The following is a 23,536-nucleotide window of genomic DNA, read 5'->3' as shown; positions in this document are numbered from 1 at the left end:
AACTGTGACACCCAGTGAGCAGAGCCCTAGGGTCAGAGACAGAGAAAGCAGCAGCCCCCAAGCTTGTTCTGACCCTCAGGACCCTTGTTTTTCCCTCTAGAAAACAAACTAGTTTGTTTTGGTTTTTTTTAAGCTAATTATTTACACAGCATTTTTAGATGGACAGAAAAACAGTGACGACATACACAGAGTTCTCGTCAAGCCCTCTCCCGGTTTTCCTAGGATGCTGAGTGTCTCACATTAGTGTGGTATCTTCGCTCCAATTGATGAACCAGCCACACCCCAGGGGAGAAGGCGTTGCAGCTTCAGCGGGGGCAGGGGGAAGACCCCAAGACTCCCAGGGAGCTGGGGGTGCAGGAATCTGGATGGACTGAGTCCCAGAGATCCCCCAATCATGGCCCCTTTCTTGCAGGATGCAGGACTGGGCCTCGGGAGCACCCCCACCCCTGCTGGCCCCCCTTGCCAGCCAGACTCCTCATCTATCCCTGCCAGCCCTGTTGCTCGGCTCCAGGCCGCACTCATAAATCAGCCCCTCCTGCCCTTTCATCACCCTGGCTCTTTGTGCAGGCGGCGGTCTATCTGCAGCCTGTCGGGCCTGCGGAGCCTGGAGTAAGATCTCTCTTCCAGGCTCCACAGGCTTCTCTGGGAGAAGGCCCCCTGGGGTGCAGTCCGCACCTAGCAGTGCTGCGCTCTAGGCCCTGCACCCTAGGGTCCCGGCTGTTCAGGCCTGTCCTTTCCTGTCCTCTGTTTTCCCTTTGTGGCATCATGGCGTCTCCCCACCTTGATTACCCGGAGCCCTATTTGCATGTCCTTCTGCAGAGAGTTGTGTGCCTCTTCCCAGGGTAAATTCCCTGGGGTGGTCGTCCAGGAGGATTTCTGGCAGCTCCCAAGCCTCTGAGGGTCCCACTTGTCCCCGAGATCTAACTGAGGGTGGGGCAGCTGCCAAGCCCCCTCCCCTTGCCCCCGCCAGCTCCTGGAGGCTGCCATGGTGTGACCACCCTTCTCTCCTGCTCATCTGACACCTCTGCCATTGTCCTCGCTTCTAACTTGAAACAGTATGAGACCGAAGTAGGCAATGTTTTTATTTCAATTTAGAGCACAGGAGAACCCCTCATGAACGAGAACTCCTTGACTGATCCCAACCCTGTGGATGTGATCTTTCAGGGTTCCTCATCTCCAGCTTCTGATGCCTTAGGATACTTGCAATTTTGTTTCTTAGTGTTAGTCGCTCAGTCATGTCCGACTCTTTGCGACCCCATGGACAGTAGCCCACCATAGTCCTCTGTCCTCTAGGCAAGAATATTGGAGTAGTCTTTCCTTTCTCCAGGGAATCTTCCCAACCCAAGGATTGAACCCTTGAAGCGCCATTCCCTTCAGCACATGAAAGTCAGAGATCTCCCACGTGTGCCCCCAGGCTCCGGATCCAGGGTGGGGGGGTTGTACCTGGGCCCAGTCTGGGGTGCAGGGACCACCCAGCCCCTGTCATTCTGGTTTGATGATGGGCTGCCAGGAAAACCTCTTCCGAGGGGAGAGTTGCACATCTGAGCTGATCTGAAACAATCTTATAAGATTTCTTGAGCCAAAAGCTCAGCTGTAAGCCAAGCCTGCTCCCTCTGGTCTCTCATCCTGTAATTCCACCCAACACATCATCCGGACAGGGGGGCGCAGGTGTCTGCAAGCCATCGCAGGCGCTCTCCCCTTACCGTTTCCCTTGTTTACTCTGCTTCTCCTCTCCAGGGATTTAGTTTACCTGACTCTCAGTTGCAGATGCCTCTGCCTCTTCCATTCATTGTCCTTTTACTGTTTGAGTTGTGGGTGAGATATTCGAGGGCATGTGTGTACACAAAAGGAAGGGTCTCGGGGCTCTTGGGGGCCAAGGTGGGCTGTGGGCCTCACCTGAGATGTGAAGGAACTAGGGCTGTTTGTAAGTAAGGACCAGAGGGAAAGGTCAATGTAATCTGTTGTGTGGGGAACAGGGAGGAGTCAGTCATAGGTAATAATTTAGGGGCTCACTGGCTGGGATATTCCAGTTATGCCTGCAATGGAGGAGGGTCCCATATTGCAGTGACAAATGGTGATGTCGGCTTAGTGGAGAAAAGCAGGCCACTGTGCCTCTACAGTAGTAGTAATTTTAAAATAGGAATGTAGTCATTTTGACCTAAACATGACTTCACTGATTTATTGGGTAGGCCAAAATGTTTGGTCAGGGTTTGAATGAACATTCTGGCCAACCCAATACTTTTTATACCACTCATACACACAAACAGACACTGCTCATCCACAGAGGACTCCTGAATCCCTCCCCTGCTCTTTTTACATCAATTTTATTCTTACTTGTATCTTTACAGAAAATGGCACAGAAATCACAGGTTTTGAATACCTAGAAGTTATTACAGTTCCATATTTCAAACACTTCAAGTTTCTTTCTTCTGACTCTATGTACATTATTTACACACCAGGGGCTACCATCTAACTCTTCAAACCAAAGGGAGACAAAGACAAGAAGAACTGGGGGAAAGGTCCATGAACGGAATGAATAAGAAATCAACTTCTGATATGAAATTAAAATCCCAACTCACTGTCTCAGGCCTTTCTCTTGCAAGGGATACCCTGCAAAGGTGGGTGGGATGATAGAGAAAAATCCATGGGAGTGAGGGGGACATGTGTCTGGCCTGGGGGTGGAAGGGACCGCTGCAAAGACGCCATCAGTATGGATGAGTCGTCCCATCAGCAGACAGGAAGAAACCCCGTCCCCTCTTCCAACACCATCACTGCCTGACTAGAGAACACGCTCCACAGCTCACAGCTGGCCTGAAGGTGTGTGTGCCTATAGTTTGGGTCTAACACTGGCTCCTCCCCTACTCTCCTTTCAGCTTTTCTCAAGCCCTTCTCGTGATCAACTCATGATGCCTATTTATAGCCCCAGGCCCACTCCAGGAATGACCTGGATAAGTTGAGTCAAGATGTGTGGTTTCCTGTGTGTTCATTTTACAGCTGGATTGGGTGGCTCCAAGGTAGGGCTCAAGCAAGCCAGTAATTTGCAAGAAGCTCTAGGGGAAGGATGCCTTGCACAGCAAGTCAGGGTCACAGGCAGGGTATCAGAGGTCAGGATGTTCCAGAACACATACCCAAGGGTCCCGGCTGGAGGGTTTGGCTTCCCAAAGGGTCAGTAGCTAGAGCACCTGTGAGAGGTGCCCTTTCGCTGCAGGGCCCGCCCTGGCCTCACTGCAGGTATTGTACACCACCCCCCTGTGACACTGGCATCTTTGCGGGGAGGAACAGTGGGACAGGCTGGGTGTGGAGGGCGGGTTCCCAACGCTGACTCTGAAGGGCATGACATGAAGGCTGGCCGAGGGGCCCAAGGCCGAGGCTTTCCAAGTATAATCTGGAATCTGGGCCCCAGTGGTGGGGGCGGGCAGAGGTGCCCGGTGGCTGGCAGGACAGGACACCCACACTGCGGAAGGGGAAGGAGAGTTCTGCTGGGGGGCTGAGGTGCTCCGGACACCAGAGTGGAAAGCAGGTTCTCCATCCCCGGGGCCGCTGTGGCAGTATTTGCAGCTGAGGGCTTTGGGTCTAGGCAGAACAGAATCCACCGGTGGCTACAGAGCTGGGAAGGAGGGCACTTTGGAGCAAGAGACCAGAGGTGGATTCAGACAGTGAGAGTAGCCGAAGAACTGAGTGGAAGCAGCCTGAGGGGGTGGTCTGGGGCAGCAGGAAGGGTTCTGAGACAGGGCTGTGAGGATGAGGAAGGTGCTGGACAGGTCAGAACTAGGTAGGGATGTCTCAGCGTGGCCCAAAGCCTCAGCCACAACTGAGTTGTGCCTGGAGTCACCCGGGGGGTGGTGCACGGAGGGCCTGCGGGGCCCAGGCCTCGCCTGGGAGAACACCTCGCAACACCACAGGCCCCCGAGGAGAGCAGAGTCCTGGGGCTCCAGCGTCTGCGCGCACCCTTGGCCTAAGCCACGTCCTCGAGCCGCGCTGGACTCAGCCTCTCCGCCGGCCTGTCTTCCTCCGCGGCCTCCTCTCGCTCCGGCTCCTCGGCGCCGCGGACCAGGCCGTCGGGGCCGGACACAGTCCCCAGCACCTTGGTGCTGTGCTCCTGCGCTCTGGCTCGGAGCGCGGCGATGCTGTTTTCCCTCAGTTCCTCCTGGGACATGGCAGCGGGGGGCTCGGTACCCCGCTCCTCCGGCTCCGTCTTGTCGAGCTTGGGCAGCGCCTGGCGCTCCGCCTCGGGCTTCCTCCCTGACTCGGCTGCCGCCTCCAGCGACTTTTTGTGCATCCCTAAAAAGAATTGTTGGTATTCGGGTTTAGAAAAGCGCCTGGGAAAGCCATCTTGAACTGAAAAAACGGCAAAGATAGAGAGAGGCCAGAATTAAGGACGAGCAGAAAGCCTTACTACACACACCGCTGTCACGTGCGTCCCAGGGGTGGGGGCGGAGGCTGCGGCGGACCACCAGGCCCGGCAGAGGGCTCCTCCGAGCCACGTCCCTGGGCTCCTGGCACCCCCACCCCAGGGATCCTGTCTGTCCCTTCACCAGCATAGCACTTGCTTCCCCCGCCCTCCCTCTGGGATTCCAGATCTCCGAACCCCAGACAAACTGGCAGGTGGGGAGATTTAGGGGGAAGAAGTCCTTTGGGCAAAGCCAGAATGGTGGCCAAAGGGACCTCGGGGCCCCCAAGAGGGGCGACTTCGTTCGCCACAACCCCAGCTCTGGCAAGGGAATAGGATACATCCCCTGGGGCAATAGCCACCCACTCCTTACAGAGTGACAGAACCCACAGAATGAGAGTCCTAGACACCGAGGGGCAGACACCCAGCCCTGGGTGCAGCCTGCCCTCGGAGCCCCCCTCCTCCCCCAAGGGAGACTGGGAGGCCAGCTTCCTGGGGCCTCTCTCCCGCCAGGCTGTTGTGGCCACCAGGCATTCCTGCCTCAGGGCTCTGTCCCCTCCTCGGGAGTCCGCTCCCCTCGCTCCAGGGGCAGGACCCCAGGGAGGGTGTGGGCTCTTACCCAGCAGCCACGGGGCGCAGGAGTCCATGATGCCGTCCTTGGCGGACTTGAGGATGGACTCCGGCAGGGGAATGGAGTGGCGCACCATGGCCCCGTAGAGTCCATACTCGGCCATGACGCTGCTTCGGCCCCAGCACTTTTCCCTCTTCCTCCACTTGGCTCTGCGGTTCTGGAACCAGACCTGCTGGTGCGGAGGAACAGGTCAGGGGCGTCCTCTATGAGGCAGAGGCCAGCCCCCGCCCCGCCCCCTCCCCCCCACCCGTGTCTGCCTGCCTGGAGCTAAGGGCTACACCTCTTTGATTGCCAGTGGCCCCATTCCCTGGTGACTTTGGTTTCTCCAAGTAAGGGCATCCTTACTTAAGCTCACCCACCCCTCGGTACCCCTGGGGTTCCTCTTGGTTCAGAGTGTCCAGAGTGAGATACAAGTTCTGCGAGAATATGATGGGCAAAAAAAAATTTTTTTTCAATCAAAGCAGTTTAGGGTGATGCAATAAGATGCCTCCCGGACTGGGTCTTGCAGCTGGGCAGTTCCCATGTGGTCCTGTTTGCCGCTGAGAAATCTGAGCCTCATAGCTCTCATACAAGGGTTCACACCTCCAGCATCCCTGTTTGACTTGCAGAGGGACAGAGTCCTTTTCAGGGGATGAACTAGCAGTGCCTTTGGTTCAGGCTCTTCCTCCACACCAGAACTCCAGAGGCCAGGGCAGTCCCAGGCGGGCGAGGTGAGTGTGGACTCAGGCAGCACAAGGCATTTCATCCAGGTGTCAGGAAGCCTGAACCTACCCAGAGCCCTGGGCAGGGGACCCTCCCAGGAGGCCTGAGTCAGCCTCCCTTCTCTGCCTTGTCCTGATCAATCCCTGTGGGGCCTCCGCTCACCCACTTTCCACAGGTTTGGACTTTAACCCTGAGTGATAGTTGGAGGAGCTGGGCAGCCATCCCTCAGTCAGGGAGGGAAGATAAAATTCTTCGTGAAGAGTAGAGCACGTAAAGGTGGGGACCTAGAAGACCGCGGTGGGAGATAACCGCTAGGGGGCGCTTCTCTGGCCCCGAAGTTGACTGCTGCAGGGTGGGAATGAGCACGGGGTTCGCTGGATCTATCAGCGACACCCAGCCGGGTTTTTGGAGGCGATCCCAAGGTCCCGGCCATGCTTGGAGGAGGGGGTTATGTCTTGGTCCCCCCAAGCAGCTTTCCTGAGGTTTCCGGCAGCTGACAGGAGTCAGGGCCAGGCCAGCTGCACTGTCCCTCAAGCTGGTGAACAGTCCGTGGGAGACGGGTGGACGCAGGAAGGACCTGGGGTCCCGGTGTCCCCCTTGTGTTCCTCTCACAGCCGCTCCACAGGCTCTGACTCCTGGGGTGGTGGTAATGGTGGTGAGACGCCCAAGCACCCCAGAAGTAGAGGGTGCGGTGGGGGGGAGGGGAGGGCAGAGGCGGGTTCGGAAAAATCTATTAGTTTCCTGGGCGATTTCCATTCCCTCGTCTGGACCAGGTCCCCGCCCCTCCCTCTGGGCCCCCGCCCCCCGCCCTCCGGGCGGCGGAGGTTTCAGCTTTTGATGAAAAATTGCTCCAGCTCTATTCAGGAGGCGGCAAAAGAAGAGTCACCCCCAGGGGCAGCCCTGGGCTGATTGAAAAATAAGTTAATTTCTGTTTGAATCGATGGGCCTCAGGCACTGAAATATCACGGGAAATTAAAGCGGCTGCTCTCCCGGGATCCGCGGCATTGACCCGCACTAATTAATGCTGGGGAGGCAGCGCGAACCGCGCCGCGAGCCGCTCCCCTTCCCCGGGGGACCCCAAACACTCCTCATTTAACTAATTAGACGGGGAAAATTGGGTGTTAATTTGTTTAGGATTTTTCTCCCCCTCCCCTTCCTCCCGGCAGCTCCCTTCCCGGCCCCCTCTCCACGCGCGGGGGCGCGGGAAATGAATGCGGGGCTCGCCGGCAGATGGCTGCCCCGGTCACTCTGCAATCTTCTCCGACTTGATTGCTTGATTAGGTCGTTAGCACATTAAAAAAAAAAAAATTGCTTGCCGTCTGGCGCTGGCGTGATGAGTGGGACGCGCGGCAGCGCCTGGGTAATTTATCTTTTTATACGGCGAAGAATTTGATTTCAATCTGCAGATATATGGGGCGCCTTTGACACCTGTTTAACATCGCGCCGCTGACAGCTTAACCCTTTGCTGCCTCGGCCGCGGGAAGGCCTGGGCGCGGGGGTGGGGGGTGAGAGGAGGCGTGGAATCCGTGCGCCCCTGCGGTTCCCGCCTCCGCCGCCGCCGCCAGGTGGCGGAGTGAGCGCCCCGGCAGCTCCGGGAGGCCCGGGGACTGCGGCGGAGCGTGGCTGGCCTCATCCAGCAAAGGGGGGCGCCAAGGGGGGCGCCCCGGCCGCACAGCCGCGCCCCCGCGAGGCCGGTCCTCTAAGGGCTCCGCGGTCACCGGCGCTTTGCGGAAAGACCGCATGATCAGTGCCCACCTTTACAATGCCCCTGGTTGTGTGAACCCTGTTTGAGCATTTCCTCATTTGTAAATAACTAGGAACTTCTAAAAATGGGAGAGATGCGGCCTCAGACTGCCCCCCACCCCGACCCCTCCAACCCCACACTGAGCCGCGCCCGCGCCTGTTAGAAAACGACCACCCCTCAGTCCCCCGGGTGGCGTCGCCCCCGGTGAGCTGCACGTTTGCCACCAGTGGGTTTGGCACCTCCTGGAAAGCTGTGGAACCAATGCAAGGCCGCCACCCCGGTCTGAACCAGACCGCACTGAGTGAACCCGGTCAAGGAATGGGTCTATGTCACCGGAAGGCTACTAGATGGCTGCGCTCTGGACGCTAAGGAGCGCAGAGCGGTGCGCAACGGAGTTCGGAGGAACTCGGCCCTCCGCCTGGCCTGGCTCTGCGTTGTGTATACATCTGTCCCCAGCGGCCCTGCCTGTCCAGCAGGCCCTCTGCAATACCCCAGGCCTGCGGTTTGTCTGAGACCTCTGTCCTCTGTCCTGTTCCCTCTTCCCCCTTAGCGCTTGGTGGTCCTCTACGTACTCACGTGTCTTAAGCTACATTTTCACACAGGGGGGGCATCTAAAAGGGATAAGCCACAGAAAGGTGTACGTGGCTTCTGGTTTCATCCACCTGACAGAGAAGACGGCAAAGCGCGAACCCCTTAGAGATGGAATTCCAATGTGGAATTCCGAGTCTGACCACAGAAGGTTGAGAAGGCTATCTTGATGAATCTTAGGTAAGCCCTCTGCCTCCTGGGCAGGAGATGACCTTCCTGCTTGAATACAGTGTATTACAGAACAACAAGGCCGCTGGAACCCACGGGGGGGCGGGCCAGACTCCAGACTGTTTTGGATTTTAGAAAAAATACGCGGTGCATATACTACATGTTATGTAACATTCTGTAGCAGCAGCACATCCCCGTAGTCAGATCCATCAGTTCTGATTTCTCAGATGGAAACAGCATCTTTACTGGAACACCAAAGAAGGTGGTGCCGACTTGGGATTCAGATCATTTCTGAGACCTGTAAACAGAACCATTTTCCCCAGTCTCCTGATTTGGACAAATGAATAACTGGTCTGCGGATCAGATTTTGTCCACAGACAGTCCCAGAGGGGTTGGCGCCAGCTGGTCATTCAATCCAGGAGTTATTCGGACCCTTGGTTATGGGTTCCTGAAACGCCTGGCTCTCTTTGAATACCAGATGCTGCTCCAATTTATAGAAGAAACCTGGACAGCCAAAACAATTTCTCTTTAGGACAGTTGGCAGAGAAGCTGTGGCATTGGTGCCTTGGAGGGAAGTGGACAAGGAATTAGAATTAACCCTAACCACTCTTCATACTTGCGTTTCTCTTCCTTTCCGGGAAGCAACCAGTATGTGTGCAGAACCTAAACATTTGCCAGACGCATTGAAAGTAGTCCTGAACTGGAATTCCCAACTGTGACAAAAATTGCTAAGTCATCTTGGACAAGTTACTTGCCTTCTCTCAGTTTCAGTCTCTTCAAGCATAAAATAAGAATATCTATTTTTCTGAGTTGTTTTGGGGATTAATGAAATAAGTGAGGGGTGCCTAAAATCAGTGTTTGTCCCACAGAAGGTGCTCAATAGATGCTTAGTTCAGTTGTTCAGTCGTGTCCAGCTCTTTGTGACCCCATGGACTGCAGCATGCCGGGCCTCCCTGTCCACCACCAACTCCTGGAGCTTGCTCAGAGTCATGTCCATCGAGTTGATGATGCCATCCAACCATCTCATTCTCATCTCATCTCATCCTCATCTCATCTCATCTCATCCTAGCATCAACAGATGCTAGTTATTATTACTTCTGATTTCCCTGACAGCTCAGTTGGTAAAGAATCCGCCTGCAATGCAGGAGACCCCAGTTCGATTCCTGGGTCGGGAAGATCCACTGGAGAAGGGATAGGCTACTCACTCCAGTATTCTTGGGCTTCTCTTATGGCTAGGCTGATAAAGAATTCACCTGCAATGCGGGAGACCTGGGTTTGATCCCTGGGTTGGGAAGATCCCCTGGAGAAGGGAAAGGCTACCCACTCCAGTATTCTGGCCTGGAGAATTCCATGGACTGTATAGTCCATGAGGTTGAAAAGAGTCAGACACGACTGAGCGACTTTCACTTTCATTTTTATTTCAGTGGAGGCACAGAAAGTCAGTGGGAGTCTGTGCAGGGAGCAGGTTCGTTAGTGGCATTACTTGCTCCTTTGGCCTCTTCCAAGACATGCCCTGCAGCGAGGCTGGACTGACAAATAATAATATCAACCACCACCCCAGGAGGTGTGGGGGGGGGACAGAATTAACCTCCAGGCTGTAAGATTTTAATACAGATAGTCTCTAGTTTCCCCTCTAGGGGGTTCCCTGGTGGCTCAGACAGTGAAGAATCTGCCTGCAATGCAGGAGACACAGGTTCGATCCCTGTGTTGGGAAGATCCCCTGGAGAAGGAAACGGCAACCCACTCTGCTATTCTTGCCTGGAGAATTCCATGGACAGAGGAGACTGGTGGGCTACAGTCCATGGGGTCTCAAAGAGTCAGACACGACTGAGTAACTAACACTAGACTAGACTTCCCCTCTAGGGGCCAAACAGATGCCCCGTGCAACACCCCCTGCATTTCTAATGTATCCCAGACCCCTGAGGCTCAAATGTAAGAGACCACCTATGCAGACGGCTATGAGACGGAGCTAAAAGGCCTGGACTGGAGAACTCTGTTCTGCCTCCAATTGCATTTGTGAACTTGGGCATGTTCTTAACCTTTCTGAGCTTCTCATTCTTTGTCTGCCCTATGATACCACTTCCTCGCAGGTTTGTTGTAAAAATTCAATAGAATAGTGCATGGGAAACGCCCAGCATGTTGTAAGAACTGGAAAACATTGGCCTGGTGCTGGATGAATTCTACGGACAAATGACCAAATGCTCGGTGACTCTATTCACATAAGCCGGGTCCTCTCATCTCCCACCTTTGAGATTCCTTCATTTAGGCCCTGTTTCCTCCTTGGTCCCTTAGCTCTGGCAAACCCACAGTACTCCTTCAGTTCCTCTCTTACTTTCCAGACTGCACACTTTCTAGAAGCCGCTACTCCACGCCCAAGGAAGTCAGGTTGGAACTCTTCAGGAGGACCGGTATGCAGACCCTGGCAAGGATCAGAGCCCTGCCTTCCTCTTCCAGGCCTCCAAGTGCCTGAGAAGGGGCTCACAAGGGACATTAAGGGTCACTAACTTGGGAGTCCCAGGCGAGGGAGAGTGGTGAAGTCTTCCAGCTCAAGGAGGAGCCTGGGTTTCCTGGTGCACTTCCTCTCACAGGTGGTGCCCTGGTAGCACTCAGAGAGCCCAGCAAGGAGGCCTCTGGCTGTCCACAGCTGGTGCCTCCACAGCCGGCGGAGAGGGGCCCAAGAGCTCGTGCCTTCACGGATGGACCGGATCCATAAAAGGGCTTCTTGCCAGAGGGATGCTCTTCTGGTCCAGGGCACCCTTCAAGCCAGCCACACTGTCAGCCCTCTGTCCCGTTTGTGGGTAACCAGGGCATCTCTTGGAGAAGGCAATGGCACCCCACTCCAGTACTGTTGCCTAGAAAATCCCATGGACGGAGGAGCCTGGTGAGCTGCAGTCCATGGGGTCGCTAGAGTCTGACACGACTGAGCGACTTCACTTTCACTTTTCACTTTCATGCATTGGAGAAGGAAATGGCAACCCACTCCAGCGTTCTTGCCTGGAGAATCCCGGGTATGGGGGAGCCTGGTGGGCTGCCATCTCTGGGGTCGCACAGAGTCGGACACGACTGAAGCGACTTAGCAGCAGCAGCAGCAGGGCATCTCTTGTCCTTGAAAGCTCCCAGCCTTCTAGCCCCACATGATGACATGCCCAGGCCTCCTTCCCTCTGAGGTCCCTCCATGGTCACCCCCTAAAGGAGACACCATGCATAATAGATATTCTGCACATTCTGGCCCCTTGGCTACCCCCGGGCCCTGCCCTCCCATCTTGCCCCAGGCTATCAGGCCCTGCTTCTTCAGCCCCGTGGCAGTTTTCAACACATTCACCTACCTTCCCTCCTCTCCTCTGACTGGAAGCTGATTAATCTGCGCTAGTTGCTGGCGTGATTTAACGACCTCGCACTCCACACGCACTCAGCACTTCTGACAACATATTTCAGCACACCCTTTCCAGTCCCAGCTTCAGGCTCAGAGAAGCTTGACCTTGCTGTAGCCTCTGATGTCCACTAGAGGGCAGCTCTGCCTATGTTTCCTGGCAGGCCCAGGGAGCATCCTTCCCTGAATTCCTGGACAGGTCATTTCACTGTGTCACCCAATACTCCACTTTCTTCCACTCATATTAACTCACTTAAAGCAGAGACACTTTTCCTGAGCCTCTGACCCAGCATTTTTACACTGGTTACATACAGTCACCTGGAGAGCTTTAAAAACAAACAGGGCTTCCCTGGTGGTCCAGGGAATCCACCTGCCAATGCAGGAGACACAGGTTCAATCCCTGGCCCCGGAAGATCCCACATGCTGCGGAGCAACTAAGCCTGTGCACCACAGATACTGACCCATGTGCTGCAAGAACTGAAACCCTTGAGCCCTAGAGCCTGTATTCCACAACAAGAGAAGCCCCCTGCAATGGGAAACCTGCTCATGGCAACTAAAGATGAATCCCTGGGGTGGAGGGGGGGTGGAATGGGGTGGGAGGTGGGAGAGAAGTTCAAGAGGGAGGGGATATATGTATACCTATGGCTGATTCATGTTGATGTATGGCAGAAACCAACACAATAATTGTAAAGCATTTATCCTCCAATTAAAAATGAATACATTTTTTAAAAGGAAAAAATAATACAATAGTCTAGAAATCTTGAAGTTATATTTTCAATTTTAGTTTCTCAAAATAAAGGCATTTGAGAACTTTGAGAAAGAAAAAAAAAAGAGTAGCCACCGCTTGTCACAACTAGAGAAAGCCTTGTGCAGCGATGAAGACCCAGTGTACCCCAAAATTAAAAAAAAAGAAATGCCATAGCTACACACCAAACCAATTAAATCAGTGTTGCTAAGTGTGGGAGGCTGGCACAAGTAATTTTATTTTACTTTAAATATTTATTTATTTATTTGGCTGCACCAGGTTCTTAGTGGCAGCATGTGGGATCTAGCTCTCTGACCAGGAATCGCACCTGGGCCTCCTGCTTTGGGAGAACAGAGTCTTAGCCACTGGACCATCAGGGAAATCTCTGGCATGAGTAATTTTTTAAAAGCTGCCCTGGGACTTCCCGGGTGGTCCAATGGTTAAGAATCTGCCTTGCAGTGCAAGGGATGATTAGGGAATTAAGATCCCACATGCCTCAGGGTAAGCCCTACAACAGCCTGCATGCTCAGTCACTTCAGTCGTGTCTGACTCCTTGCAACCCCATGGAGCCCACCAGGCTTCTCTGTCCATGGGATTCTCCAGGCATGAATACTGGAGTGGGTTGTCATGCCCTCCTCCCAGGGATCTTCCCCACCCAGGAACTGAACCCAAGTCTCCTGCATCCCCTGCATTGCCGGCAGATTCTTTAATGCAGAGCCACCACGGAAGTCCTGAAGGGCCTGCATGCCTCAACAAAAACCCAGTGCAGCCAAAACTTTTTTTAAAAAAGTAAAAAATAAAAAGCTGCCCTGTGTTTCTAATCCATTTCCCCGGCTGAGACACACTGCAGTCTTTTCCCAGTCATGTGGTTATCTATTAACTTCTGGGATGGAACCCTCTAAAACTTTGTTCCCCACCCTTGGGCAGGGACCACGTTAAAAGAGACAGAATGGAACAGCGCTAGTCAGAGAATCCAAACCTCATCCTTCCAAACATACCAGGTTGCTAAGAGTGGAGGTGAGATGGCTCTGTTCACCTGCTCATCTGTAATGTAGGCATTCTAAATAAGTATAACTTCTGTCAGAAAAAAATACAGTAAACATAAGTAAATGTATCAAAATACTGAGAATAAATGACCCACAGAGGAAATAAACTCAGTCTGGAAACCATTTCCTCTTCCCCAGGGCTGACATCTGGTGGGGGCTTCCAGAATGCCACATCCTAGCATTTCTCAGAGACACAGAAAGGATTTTGCATCTGGCTCTGATATGAAGTCCATCCTAAAGGAAATCAGTCCTGAATATTCATTGGAAGTACTGATGCTAAGCTGAAACTCCAATACTTTGGCCACCTGATGCGAAGAACTGACTCCTTGGAAAACACCCTGATGCTGGGAAAGATTGAAGGCAGGAGGAGAACGGGGCAACAGAGGATGACTGATGAAGTCAGGATGGCATCACTGACTCAAGGACATGAGTTTGAGCAAGCTCCAGGAGTTGGTGATGGACAGGGAAGCCTGGTGTGCTGAGGTACATGGGGTTGCAAAGAGTCAGACACGACTGAGTGACTGAACTGAACTGAACTGATATGAATACTAGAAATCTCTTCTTCCCCTAACAGTGCAACTTATCCCTTCACCCCAACTTAGAGAGATGTAGAGGGGGAAAGTGCTTGCCCTCAAAGCATAAAGGTTGAGGAAATCAGCCACTATTAAGGGGTTTGACCCCTCATCACTGCAATTGGCATTAATTATTCCAGTTTCTGTACATAAGTGTTCCCTTTACCTTCATTTGCTCTCTTGAGATAGTACTTGAATGGTACTGGGTTTGAATCCCAGTCCACCACTTACTTCACCTCTCAGCCCCTCAGTTACCTCATCCAGAAAGTGGGGATAAGAATAGCATCTAACTCAGCTAGTTGTTGTAAAGAAGTGATGAAAAAAGGCATGGAAAGCGACTAAGCACAGCACATGTCTGACTTTTCACATCTACACTGGGTTCTCATTAGACAGTAGGTCTCAGACACATCCAGGGGCTTCCTTGGGTGGGTCCAGCTGTCCACCTGGGGCCGAACATTCTACCAATGGCAGCCCAGAGTCGGAATGAGAGAGGTGACCCTGAGCAGACGGCCCGCTGGGAGGGACTCCCCCTCTTCCTTTCACAGATGAGAGATGGGAAGTGACTTGGCTTCTGCCATACCTGGTCGGTGTCAGAGCCAGAACTAAGATCTGGATCCTTGATTGAATATCCAGTCCCTTAACCTTCCCATTCCACCTGAGGATGTCTAACTTCAGACTTGGAGACTCTAATAACTTCCCCCCTTCCTTCTTTTCATGGCAAAAGGAGAAGAAGGTGGCAGAGGATGAGATGGTTAGATAGCACCACCGACCCAACGGACATGAATTTGAGCAAACTCCAAGAGATAGTAGAGGGCAGAGGAGCCTGGCATGCTACAGGCCGTGGGGTCACAAAAGATTCGGACATGACTAAACAACAACAGAGTGCATCCATTGGTGGAATGGTCAGCCCCAGGTGGACAGCCGGGCCCCAGGCTGGGCCGCTGCTAAACACCACACACACGGCTTCATCACAGCTGCAACTGCCACTGTCATACCCATTTTACAGATGAGCAATGGAGGCTCAGGCTGGTGAAGTGTGACCTGCCCACAGTCATTCAGCTGGTACCTGGTGAGGCCAGGATGGTCCAACTCTGAAGTGAGTGTCCCTAACCACTGCACCACCTTGCCGCTCCTGTGCACGCCCTGTACTTAGAACACCAGCCACACGGGAATTGCTCTGCGGGTTGGAGCTTTGATAGGTAGTTGTCACTAATAGATGTGAAGTCCTTTCCCAGGCCACTTGGTAAAACATTTGGTTGGGCATGCGTGCTAAGTCGTTTCAATCGTGTCTGACTCTTTGCGACTCTATGGACTCAGAGGACCAGGCTCCTCTGCTCATGGGATTCTCCAAGCAAGAATATTGGAGTGGATTGCCATGCCCTTCTCCAGGGGATCTTCCCGACCCAGGAATCAAACCCGTATTGTGTCTCTTAGTCTCCTGCATTGGGAGGCAGTTTCTTTTACCACTAATGCCACCTGGGAAGCTTCAAAATATTTGAGGATTGGGCCATTTGATAACTCACACCTTCTGGGGGCAGCATGTAGCTGAAGAACTGGGCAGTGCTGGAAGAGTTACAGAGACCCTTGCCTTGGCTCACCGATAGCCACAGATTCCACAGTCAATCCTTGCAGTCCAGGGAATCAATGTACTCCACACCCTTGGCTCCTCCATGCTGGTGCTGGTGATTTCAGACACCAACCTGTAGACAACCCCTCAGACAATTTTAAGAAGTCTAGAGTCTGCAGGCTGAGCGTTTATAGCAATGCAGTTACAGCTGAGGGCAAGCTCTCCTTACAGCCTTTGGACTCTCCCACCCACCACTACCACCACCACGGCCAGATTTTAGGACAACCACTGCAAGAGACGAGCTGTTCCATTCTACTGGTCAATAGTGCAAACGTGCAACCAACCAAAGGGGAAGTCTGGCAACCTCACCAACCCTGGCTGCTTGTAAGGACCAGCTCTACCCTAATAAAGACCAGGTAGGGGTTACCACCACACATGAATTGGATTGGGTCTTGGCTTACACACACAGGATTCAAAATCAACATCCAGCCTTTCCCCACTGGAACTTAGTTGGGTGGGGATGATGGATCCAGGCCACCATGGATAATGTACCAAACAGATAATCTGCTTATGAATAATTGAGCTTATTGTTAGTGTCACCGTCTAAAGCCATTGGCTGAAATTCCCAATAGACTTCCAGGGGAGAGGAAGGCTCTTCTGGAAAAGCAGCTCTCGCTTCATTCCCCATTCTCTGGTTCTCCAGCAAGCGAGTGCAAAGAACCTACACACCTTATTTGGTTCCTTTGCTGGACTTGTCCCTTCCCCGCTCCTCCCCCTGCTCCCCAACACAGATCACACCTGGAGACAAAAAGGAGGAGGAAATTTGGAGCAGAACGGTTTCAGGAAGTCCGGACCCTCCCTGCCTTTCCCAGCCTTGGCAGGTCAACTACTCCGGGCCACTCAGGTGTCCCGACAGAAGCAGCTCTGGTTCAAGGTCTTGAATTAGCTATGGCAACCTCAAATCTTCTGGAAATGTTTTTCCACCCCAGCCCTCCTTCCTTGGAGGCCCTGTCTGGAGAATCATCAGACTTCATTTCCTCCTGGAGAAATGATTAAGCAACCCATTCCTGTCTGCCAAGGGGAGTCCTGGACTTGGGAGGATCCTGCTGCTGCTGAAAGGAGGCCTGGTGCCCAGCACAGCTGAGGACAGCCCCAACCAGTCAGGGCTGACTCTCCACAAAACTCTCCAGTAAGGAGGTGAGGGGAACGACTTAATGAGCGCCTCCTGGGCTGGTCCAGGAGACGTCCAGGAGCAGGAGCCCTGGGCAGGACCAGCTGCTGGGATGGAGGCAGTGGGAAGTAGGTAGGAAGGGAGAGGGCAAGGTCTTCCTCATAGGGGAGGCAGCTCCCCTCCACCCCCAGGCACCCAGGCCTTGAAGCAGACGTTTACCTCCTGGGAGACACCTGGCGCGCCAGAGACCCTGCTCAGAACCCTAGACCCACCCAGGTGCCTCTCCCGGCCTGCCATACTCCTCAGGAAGCCCACAGTCTGCAGCCATAGGCCGCGTCTTGTCTGCCAAGTCTCCAGTCCCTCCAGCAGCACCCATCTCACGTGGTGGGTATTCAGCTAAAATCTGCTTAAATGAACTGTTGCACGAGGAGGTGATTACAGACAAGCACCACACTGGAGCAGGAGGGTGAAAGAGGGGTATGTGGGAGCCTGGGGCAGTTGATGTCCCTGAGGGTGAAGAAAGTGTGAGAGAGGGACTCAGGGCTGTTTTACCTGTATCCTGTCTTCGGGCAGCTCCGTTTTCATGGCCAGCATCTCCCGGGCATAGACGTCAGGGTAGTGGGCTTCATTGAATGCCTTCTCCAGCTCCTCTAGCTGGTAGGAGGTAAAGATTGTCCTGAGGGGAGCAAACCCAGAGAGTCAAACCCAGCAAACCCCGAAAATGGAAAGAGTTTGTCCCAGAGAGGACAGAATAGCCCTCCCCTGTGGCTCCTAAACAGCCCCCAAACCCAGCCTGGGCCAGTGCAATTGAATACAACCCCTCTCTCCCGCCCCCATCCCCACACACACTCTGGACTCTTCTTCATTCCAGTCTGAGGGCCCACACTCCCTTCTAGTGCTTAGGGCGTTATTTCAGCCCTCTGGGACATTTCATACTGGGAATCTTCCTGAAAGTGCTTTGGGGTAAGGGCGTTAAGATACAAGCTTTAGGAAACTGCAGAAAGCCCCTATTCCTCCTCCCAGGCCCACAGCGAAGGGCTCACCAGGTAGATAAGTGCCCCAGCCTCAGGCAGGACCTGCCGCCCCAGGCGCCCCTCACAGACGGGAGAGTTGGTCTTTTAAATTGTATTCAAGAGTTCAAAGTCTCACCGGAAGGTCAAATGCAGCAGCCCCCCAGGGTTTCTACAGTGGAGAACTAACCGCACCTCCCAGCCCCTCACCCCACCCTGCTCGCCGGCTCCGGAGAGCTGCCCTCAGAGTCTTGGGCAGAGAGGGGGGAAGGGGGGTGCTCTGTCCTTTCTGGTGCTCCGAAGGCAAGGGCCACCTTCCCACCATCCCACCACACCCAGGCTCACCCACTCACCCAGCAGGAGCCCCATTTAGGGGCAGTTCACTCTGGTCATCCCAAGAGAGCCTACCTACACAGCCCCCAACCCCCGCAGAGCTATTTACATCGACCTATTTTGAGTTATTAACATAAACTGCTTTAAGAGTCCAGTAAAAGCTACATCCTCTTCGCTAGCAAATGGATATGCTCCAACACACAGTTTTCCACCTCCGATATTTAGGGGGTTTGTAATCCCCCTTTCTCAAATAAATACACTACACACCCCCTTACCAACATAAATTCTTCTCTTTTCAAACCTGAATTTCACCAAGTTCTAGGCGACCTTTACCTGCACCCTCCTCAACAATCTGGGGTGTAATACTGTCCAGATTTTACAGACTCAGCTTCGTAATGGTTGAAGTAGAGCCTCTGGGATTTGAACCCTGGGACCAGTATGAGGGGGCGGCGTGGTAAAATCCCTCGCTGCAGCCCCTGATGTCACCCAGCCTGAGGGAAAAGCATGGATGGAAACCCCAGGTATTCCTCCTGCCGGTGCTGGCTTTGGCATCCTGGAGGATGATACAGGGGATGTGTGAGAGAGAAAGATTCTGCTCTTTATGGAAAATGACTGGTTTGATTCTAAATCGTTGCTCCTATTCTCTTGGGGGGAATGGAATGCTTATGTATACAGAAAGTTAATTCTTCAGAATTTTGAAGATCTGCTGCTTTCTATTTCTCTCTTGCCACTTACTGAAAGGGCCCCTGAACAGACAGTCAAAATAAACAATCAAAACGTGTACGGCTTCTTCAAAACTAGGAAAAATAAAACCCACAGCTATTGTGGCCTGGCCAAAGCCAAAGAAGAGAGATGATGGCAGATCATTCAGTGGTTCAAGTGCCAGACTCTGCTTGGGAGAACTCTTATTAAAAAAAAAAAAAAAAAAAGAACAAAACAAAAACAAGAAAGGAAGAAAGGAATTAAGAAACGAAACAAAGTGAAATGATGCCTCAGATCCCCAGACTTGCCTGAAAAATCCCAGGAACAGAAGAATCTGACGGACTCAGTCCATGGGGGTCGCAAAGAGTCAGACACGACTGAAGTAATCCACCAGACCCTTCAGTTTCCCATTGCAACTGAGCCTCACAGGTAAAGAGAAGAAAATCGGAAGACTCCATCCCCACTCCCCTCTCTAACTCCTTCAAGCCCCCTATGTTTCTGGGAGGTTAAGGGATCTTCATCTCTTACCACCAGAGTCCAAGGTTTCTTACCTGAACTCCCCAAACAAGAGATGCTCAGATTTTTTTTTTTTTTTACTAATTAAAAATGGCACCAGCCATTCTCCTGTCTTCAATAATCTGTTCCCCTCACACATTAGAAATAGCCTGAAACCTAGTGCAGTTGACCAGTCTCCTAGGGGACCCTTCTGAAGCACCCAAAGTTTTTCCCAGGGGAGAGGTTATCAAGTGAGGACAGAGGGTCGAGAACCTTAAGCATGGACTTTGGACTGCGTGTCAGGCAGCTCCAAGTGCCACACAAGGAGATGCCCCTGTGCAGAAACACTGTCCTTGCTCTCCTTGCTCGGGGAATCCCTCCCCCACCCCAATTCGGGCAGCAGCACAGAAGCCGGTCAGCCAGACTCCCACCTGCCCTCCGGCAGCCCAAAGGCAGACAGGATTACCGACGCGCCACCCCCCCACACAACCTGCTAGCCTGGGACCAGCCTAAGTTGGGTGCATAGGAGGTGTTTTAATGAATATTTGTTGAAACGATGACTATAAAAAAAATGACCCAGGATCAGGACTAAAAACAACGCTTCCGTTCACAATAAAACACAACAAAACAAAAACAAACAGCTGCCTGAAGGGAACAAACCGAGGTCACCAAGAAACCAAGCCAAAGTTCACCCACATTCAAGTGGAAACCTGTAGGGGTCTGAGAAGTCAGGAAGAGCCGATTTAAAATGTGGGATCATTTCCGGGAGTGAAGCAAGAGAGAAACGCAGACAAGCACCCAGAGACAGTGTGCAAAGAGGATGAGACAAACTGGGGAGAAGAGGATGAGGTGGGTGGGGAGAAGGAGAGCACCCAGGGGGAAAAGTCCACAGGATGAGGTGGGTGGGGAGGAGAGCGCCCCAGGGGGAAATGCCCACAGGTCGGGAGGGAACCCTAGGGGGGAGCCCACCCACACAGGGACAGCGAGGGAATCGGGAAAACAGAGCCAGGGCGAGCGCAGGGCAGCGCCTGCAAGCAGCACCCGCAGAAAGTCTGGTCGATTTTTGTTTCTCACGAGCCTTTATTTCTTAAAACCCTCCAGATAAATTTACACTAGGAATTGGTAGCGGAGGTGCGGGCCACGGAAGAGAACGCGGGTCTCAGGCAAGGGCATTACTTTGCAGGACTGAATTTTAACTTTGTGCAAGTGATGTCTGTTTTTTAAAATATTTAAAGGGAAACAAAGCCAAATAACCTCTCTCTTTTTCATCTGTCTGCTGCAATGTAGCCCACTCAACTCCAGCCAGGGCTGGCGGGGGCATCCGGTCCACACACTCCTCCTCCCTCCCCATTTTACAGACAAGGAAACTGAGGCTTACGGATCAGAGGAGCAGAACCCGAAAGCAAATTTGCCATCCATGCGGATATCACGCTCAAGATTTGGCCAGCGATGGGAGCAGAAAGACAGGGGGGTTGGCGGCGCTGACAGCGACAGCGGAGAGGAACGGGGAGCCGGGCAGGGGGCAGAGGAACCCGCTGGGGCGGGAGGCGAGAGCCGACCTGTCCGCCCAGAGATGTGCGCGACTCTCCTAATGTGCAGAGGCCGGGATGACATATGGGTGTTTCCAGCCTCTCTCTGGGTAGGGTTTGGCCCTATTTGAGGCCTTTCCTTTCTCCCGGAGAAGGGGAGAAAGCCTGAAACGCGCGGCTTCCTCGGCGGCCTCTCCTAATCCTCACCCGGCATGGCCGGACGCCAGGGCCCCGGGAGGATGTCCCCAAACTCCTGGTCTCCCGGTCCGACCTCCCCGTCCCGGCACAGCCGCGGACCTCAGATCTACAGCCGGCAAGATTCGGGTCCAAGGGACCCGATCCTTCGAACTAGGGACCGCAGGGGATGGGTGAGCACGAAGGTGACGGAAGGCGCTGCAGGGGCCTTACCTGTGTCGCCGCTTCTTCCGTTTCTTGGTCTGGTTCAAAGCCGATTTGGACATTTTTCGGTCGCTGGAGGAAACATCTTCAGAATCTGAAAAGCGGGCGGAGGCACAGGCGGCAGAATGGAGAGGGGGCGCGCACGGCAACCCCCGGGCGCGTCGGGCTCCCGAAGCCCCGCGAGGGGCCCACTCCCGGCGGCCTCGGGGAGCCGCCCGGCCTGCTCAGTCTCCCCGGGAAGCCCTCGGCGAGGGCGACCCCATCCCTAAGCCGAGGCTGTTTCTACCCATGCCGGCGCCGGAATCCGGAGGTGGTGGACGGATTTCGTTGTAAGAGAAGCAAAGGCCCCGACACGCCTGGGACGCGGACGGCAGGGGAGCGAGACAGCCTCCTGGGTCGCAGGGTCCCCCTCCGGCGGTGCTCGGGGCTCAGCGCCCTCCCCTGCGCTCAGCCCCGGCGCCGGGGCGCAGAAGGTGGCCCCCCATCCCCTCGGAGCAGAGCCCAGGGCGCGGAGAGCTGGACCCCGGGAAGAGAGAGGGGCTTCTCGGGCACAGCCCCCTTTCCACTGCCCGCACCGTGCGGCCCCGCTCGGGACTGGAGAGACTGCGGCGCGCCACTTTTCGTTGCCCCTCCAGATATTAATAAAAATAAATAAATAAAACGAGAGCGGAAAATCGGGGGAATCGAAGAGCGCGAATCAGAGGCGGAGGGCCGAGCCGACGGAGAGGTGCGGCCGGGAAAGCGGCCCGTAGGTTCGGTGGCCCCCCAGCCCGCGAGGGTCGGGATCCCGGATACGGTGACGCTCAGGTGGGATCGCGGATGCCGACCGCTTGGGCTGCCGCGGTGGCCAGGTGGTCCTGAAGCTCGCGAGGGGAAAAATCAAACCCAGCTGACCAGTGCGGGGTGGGTGGGTGGGGGGTTGGAACAGAGAGAAGGAAGAAGGGCAAGACAACTTTGGACATCAGGGCTGGGGCCCTAAGCTGGCATCGGCTTCCCCGGTGCTCACGCCCGAAACGGAATCGGGCTGTAGGAGCGTGGTTCCTTTGGGAGGCCGCGGCCCAAGTGGAGCAGAGAAGGGGGACCCCTGGCCTGCCCCACGGGCTCCGACACCCTAAGCCCCTTTTCCAGTGGGGCCCCAACCGGGCGCTGCCGCAGAACCGGGTTCAACGCGCAGACAGGACAGCTCGGCTGCCGGAAACGCGGGGGCCCAAAGCCGGCCACCGCGGGGAGCATTTTCCCGTCCCCCCGGCCCAGGGCGCGCCGGCCCCAGGCCCGCGCTGCGACCCTTCGGCCTGGCACCAACTTCTGCACCCGGAGGAGCAGGCCTGGCGATGCAAGCCAGAGCCGACAGCGTGGGGTTCCCGGTTCTCACCCCAGTCGGGGAAGCCACACAGCCTCACCCTCACCTACCCGAGCTGGCCGTCTGGCTGGTGTCCAGCGGCCCCGACGCTCTGCCCAGCGGCTGTAAGTGGACGCTCTGCGGGTCGGACAGCACTTCCAGGAAGGTGGGCTGTGCGTAGAAGCCGGGGAGCCCCCCGGGCCCCAGTAGCCCCATGCCGCCCACTCCTGCGGGACTGAGCACGGAGCGCGCAGCCAGCAAGTGCCCGGGGGCCAGACCGTCGAGGGTAGCACGCGGGTGGGAGCTGGGGGGCTCCTTGTTCAAGCCCAGGATCTCCTGAATGCCAAACCCGGTGCACCTGGCCGGGGCGCTCCCGGAGGTACTCTTGGCCACTGTCTCGGCTTTGGGCTTGTTCAGCGCTTCCCCCGCTTTCCCGGTCATCTCTTGGCTCTTTGGAGGGGCCGAGGCCGAAAGTCTTGTGCTCCCCCCACCCCCCCGGCTGGCTCCCCGCTTCACGAAGTTGGTCCCAGGTGCCCCCTGCGATGTCTAATGCTCTGGAGCCCCAAGGAGATTCCCCTTTTATCCAACCAGGCGGCAGCCCAAGTGGGGTCAGAGCTGAGCAGCCAATCACCGGGGCCAAGAGCGATTAGGAATTCCAAAAAGCTGGCAGCTCCCTCCGCAGGCAGCGCTGAGGGGCCAGGGCGCTGGGGGCCGGGGCACCCGGTGGGCTCTGTAGGACACCCATGGGCAGGGGCCCCCAGAGACTGAGATGAGGCAACAAGATTCAGGGCAGTCCCAGGAGGTGGGTGGCTGGGGATTCTGGGCAGAGCCAGCTTAGACTGTCCCTGGAGTAGGGTGGGAGGATGGGATGAGGGCAGATCCTAGAGACTGGGAGCCTTGCTCCCTCCCTCCCTCAACTCCTATTCAGGTTTGGCAGGGTCAAAGAAGCCCAAATATGGGACCCCTGGGAAAAGGAAGAGCAAGGAAGGAGCAAGCTTCCTGGGCAAGCTGTGTGGTGGCAATGGGGAGAAGGAA

General features: G+C 54.7%; 1 protein-coding gene across 1 annotated transcript; it reads right to left on the bottom strand.

Annotated features, from left to right (window-relative positions):
• Positions 1-3,473: 3,473 nt before the first annotated feature.
• VSX2 (visual system homeobox 2) lies at positions 3,474-23,115 on the bottom strand. Its single transcript, XM_061429438.1, has 5 exons — positions 22,573-23,115; positions 21,172-21,256; positions 17,247-17,370; positions 5,010-5,190; positions 3,474-4,281 (listed from the first exon to the last, which is right to left on the bottom strand). Exons 1-5 carry the CDS (start codon positions 22,940-22,942, stop codon positions 3,956-3,958), a joined length of 1,086 nt encoding a protein of 361 aa, XP_061285422.1. The 5' UTR covers positions 22,943-23,115; the 3' UTR covers positions 3,474-3,955.
• Positions 23,116-23,536: the final 421 nt, after the last annotated feature.

Source organism: Bos javanicus, chromosome 10, assembly GCF_032452875.1.
Source record: "Bos javanicus breed banteng chromosome 10, ARS-OSU_banteng_1.0, whole genome shotgun sequence".
In the NCBI taxonomy this organism is placed as follows: Eukaryota; Metazoa; Chordata; class Mammalia; order Artiodactyla; family Bovidae; genus Bos; species Bos javanicus.
This window is presented reverse-complemented; position numbering and strand designations above follow the sequence as displayed.

Bases quoted from the DNA above. Each gene is read 5' to 3' on its own strand.
- VSX2 (XM_061429438.1), bottom strand. From the start codon at position 22,942: ATGACCGGGAAAGCGGGGGAAGCGCTGAACAAGCCCAAAGCCGAGACA. The intron at 17,371-21,171 runs GTAAGGCCCCTG...TGCTCCCCTCAG, and splicing joins CGGAAGAAGCGGCGACACAG to GACAATCTTTACCTCCTACC. The intron at 5,191-17,246 runs GTAAAACAGCCC...CCGCACCAGCAG, and splicing joins TGCCCGAAGACAGGATACAG to GTCTGGTTCCAGAACCGCAG.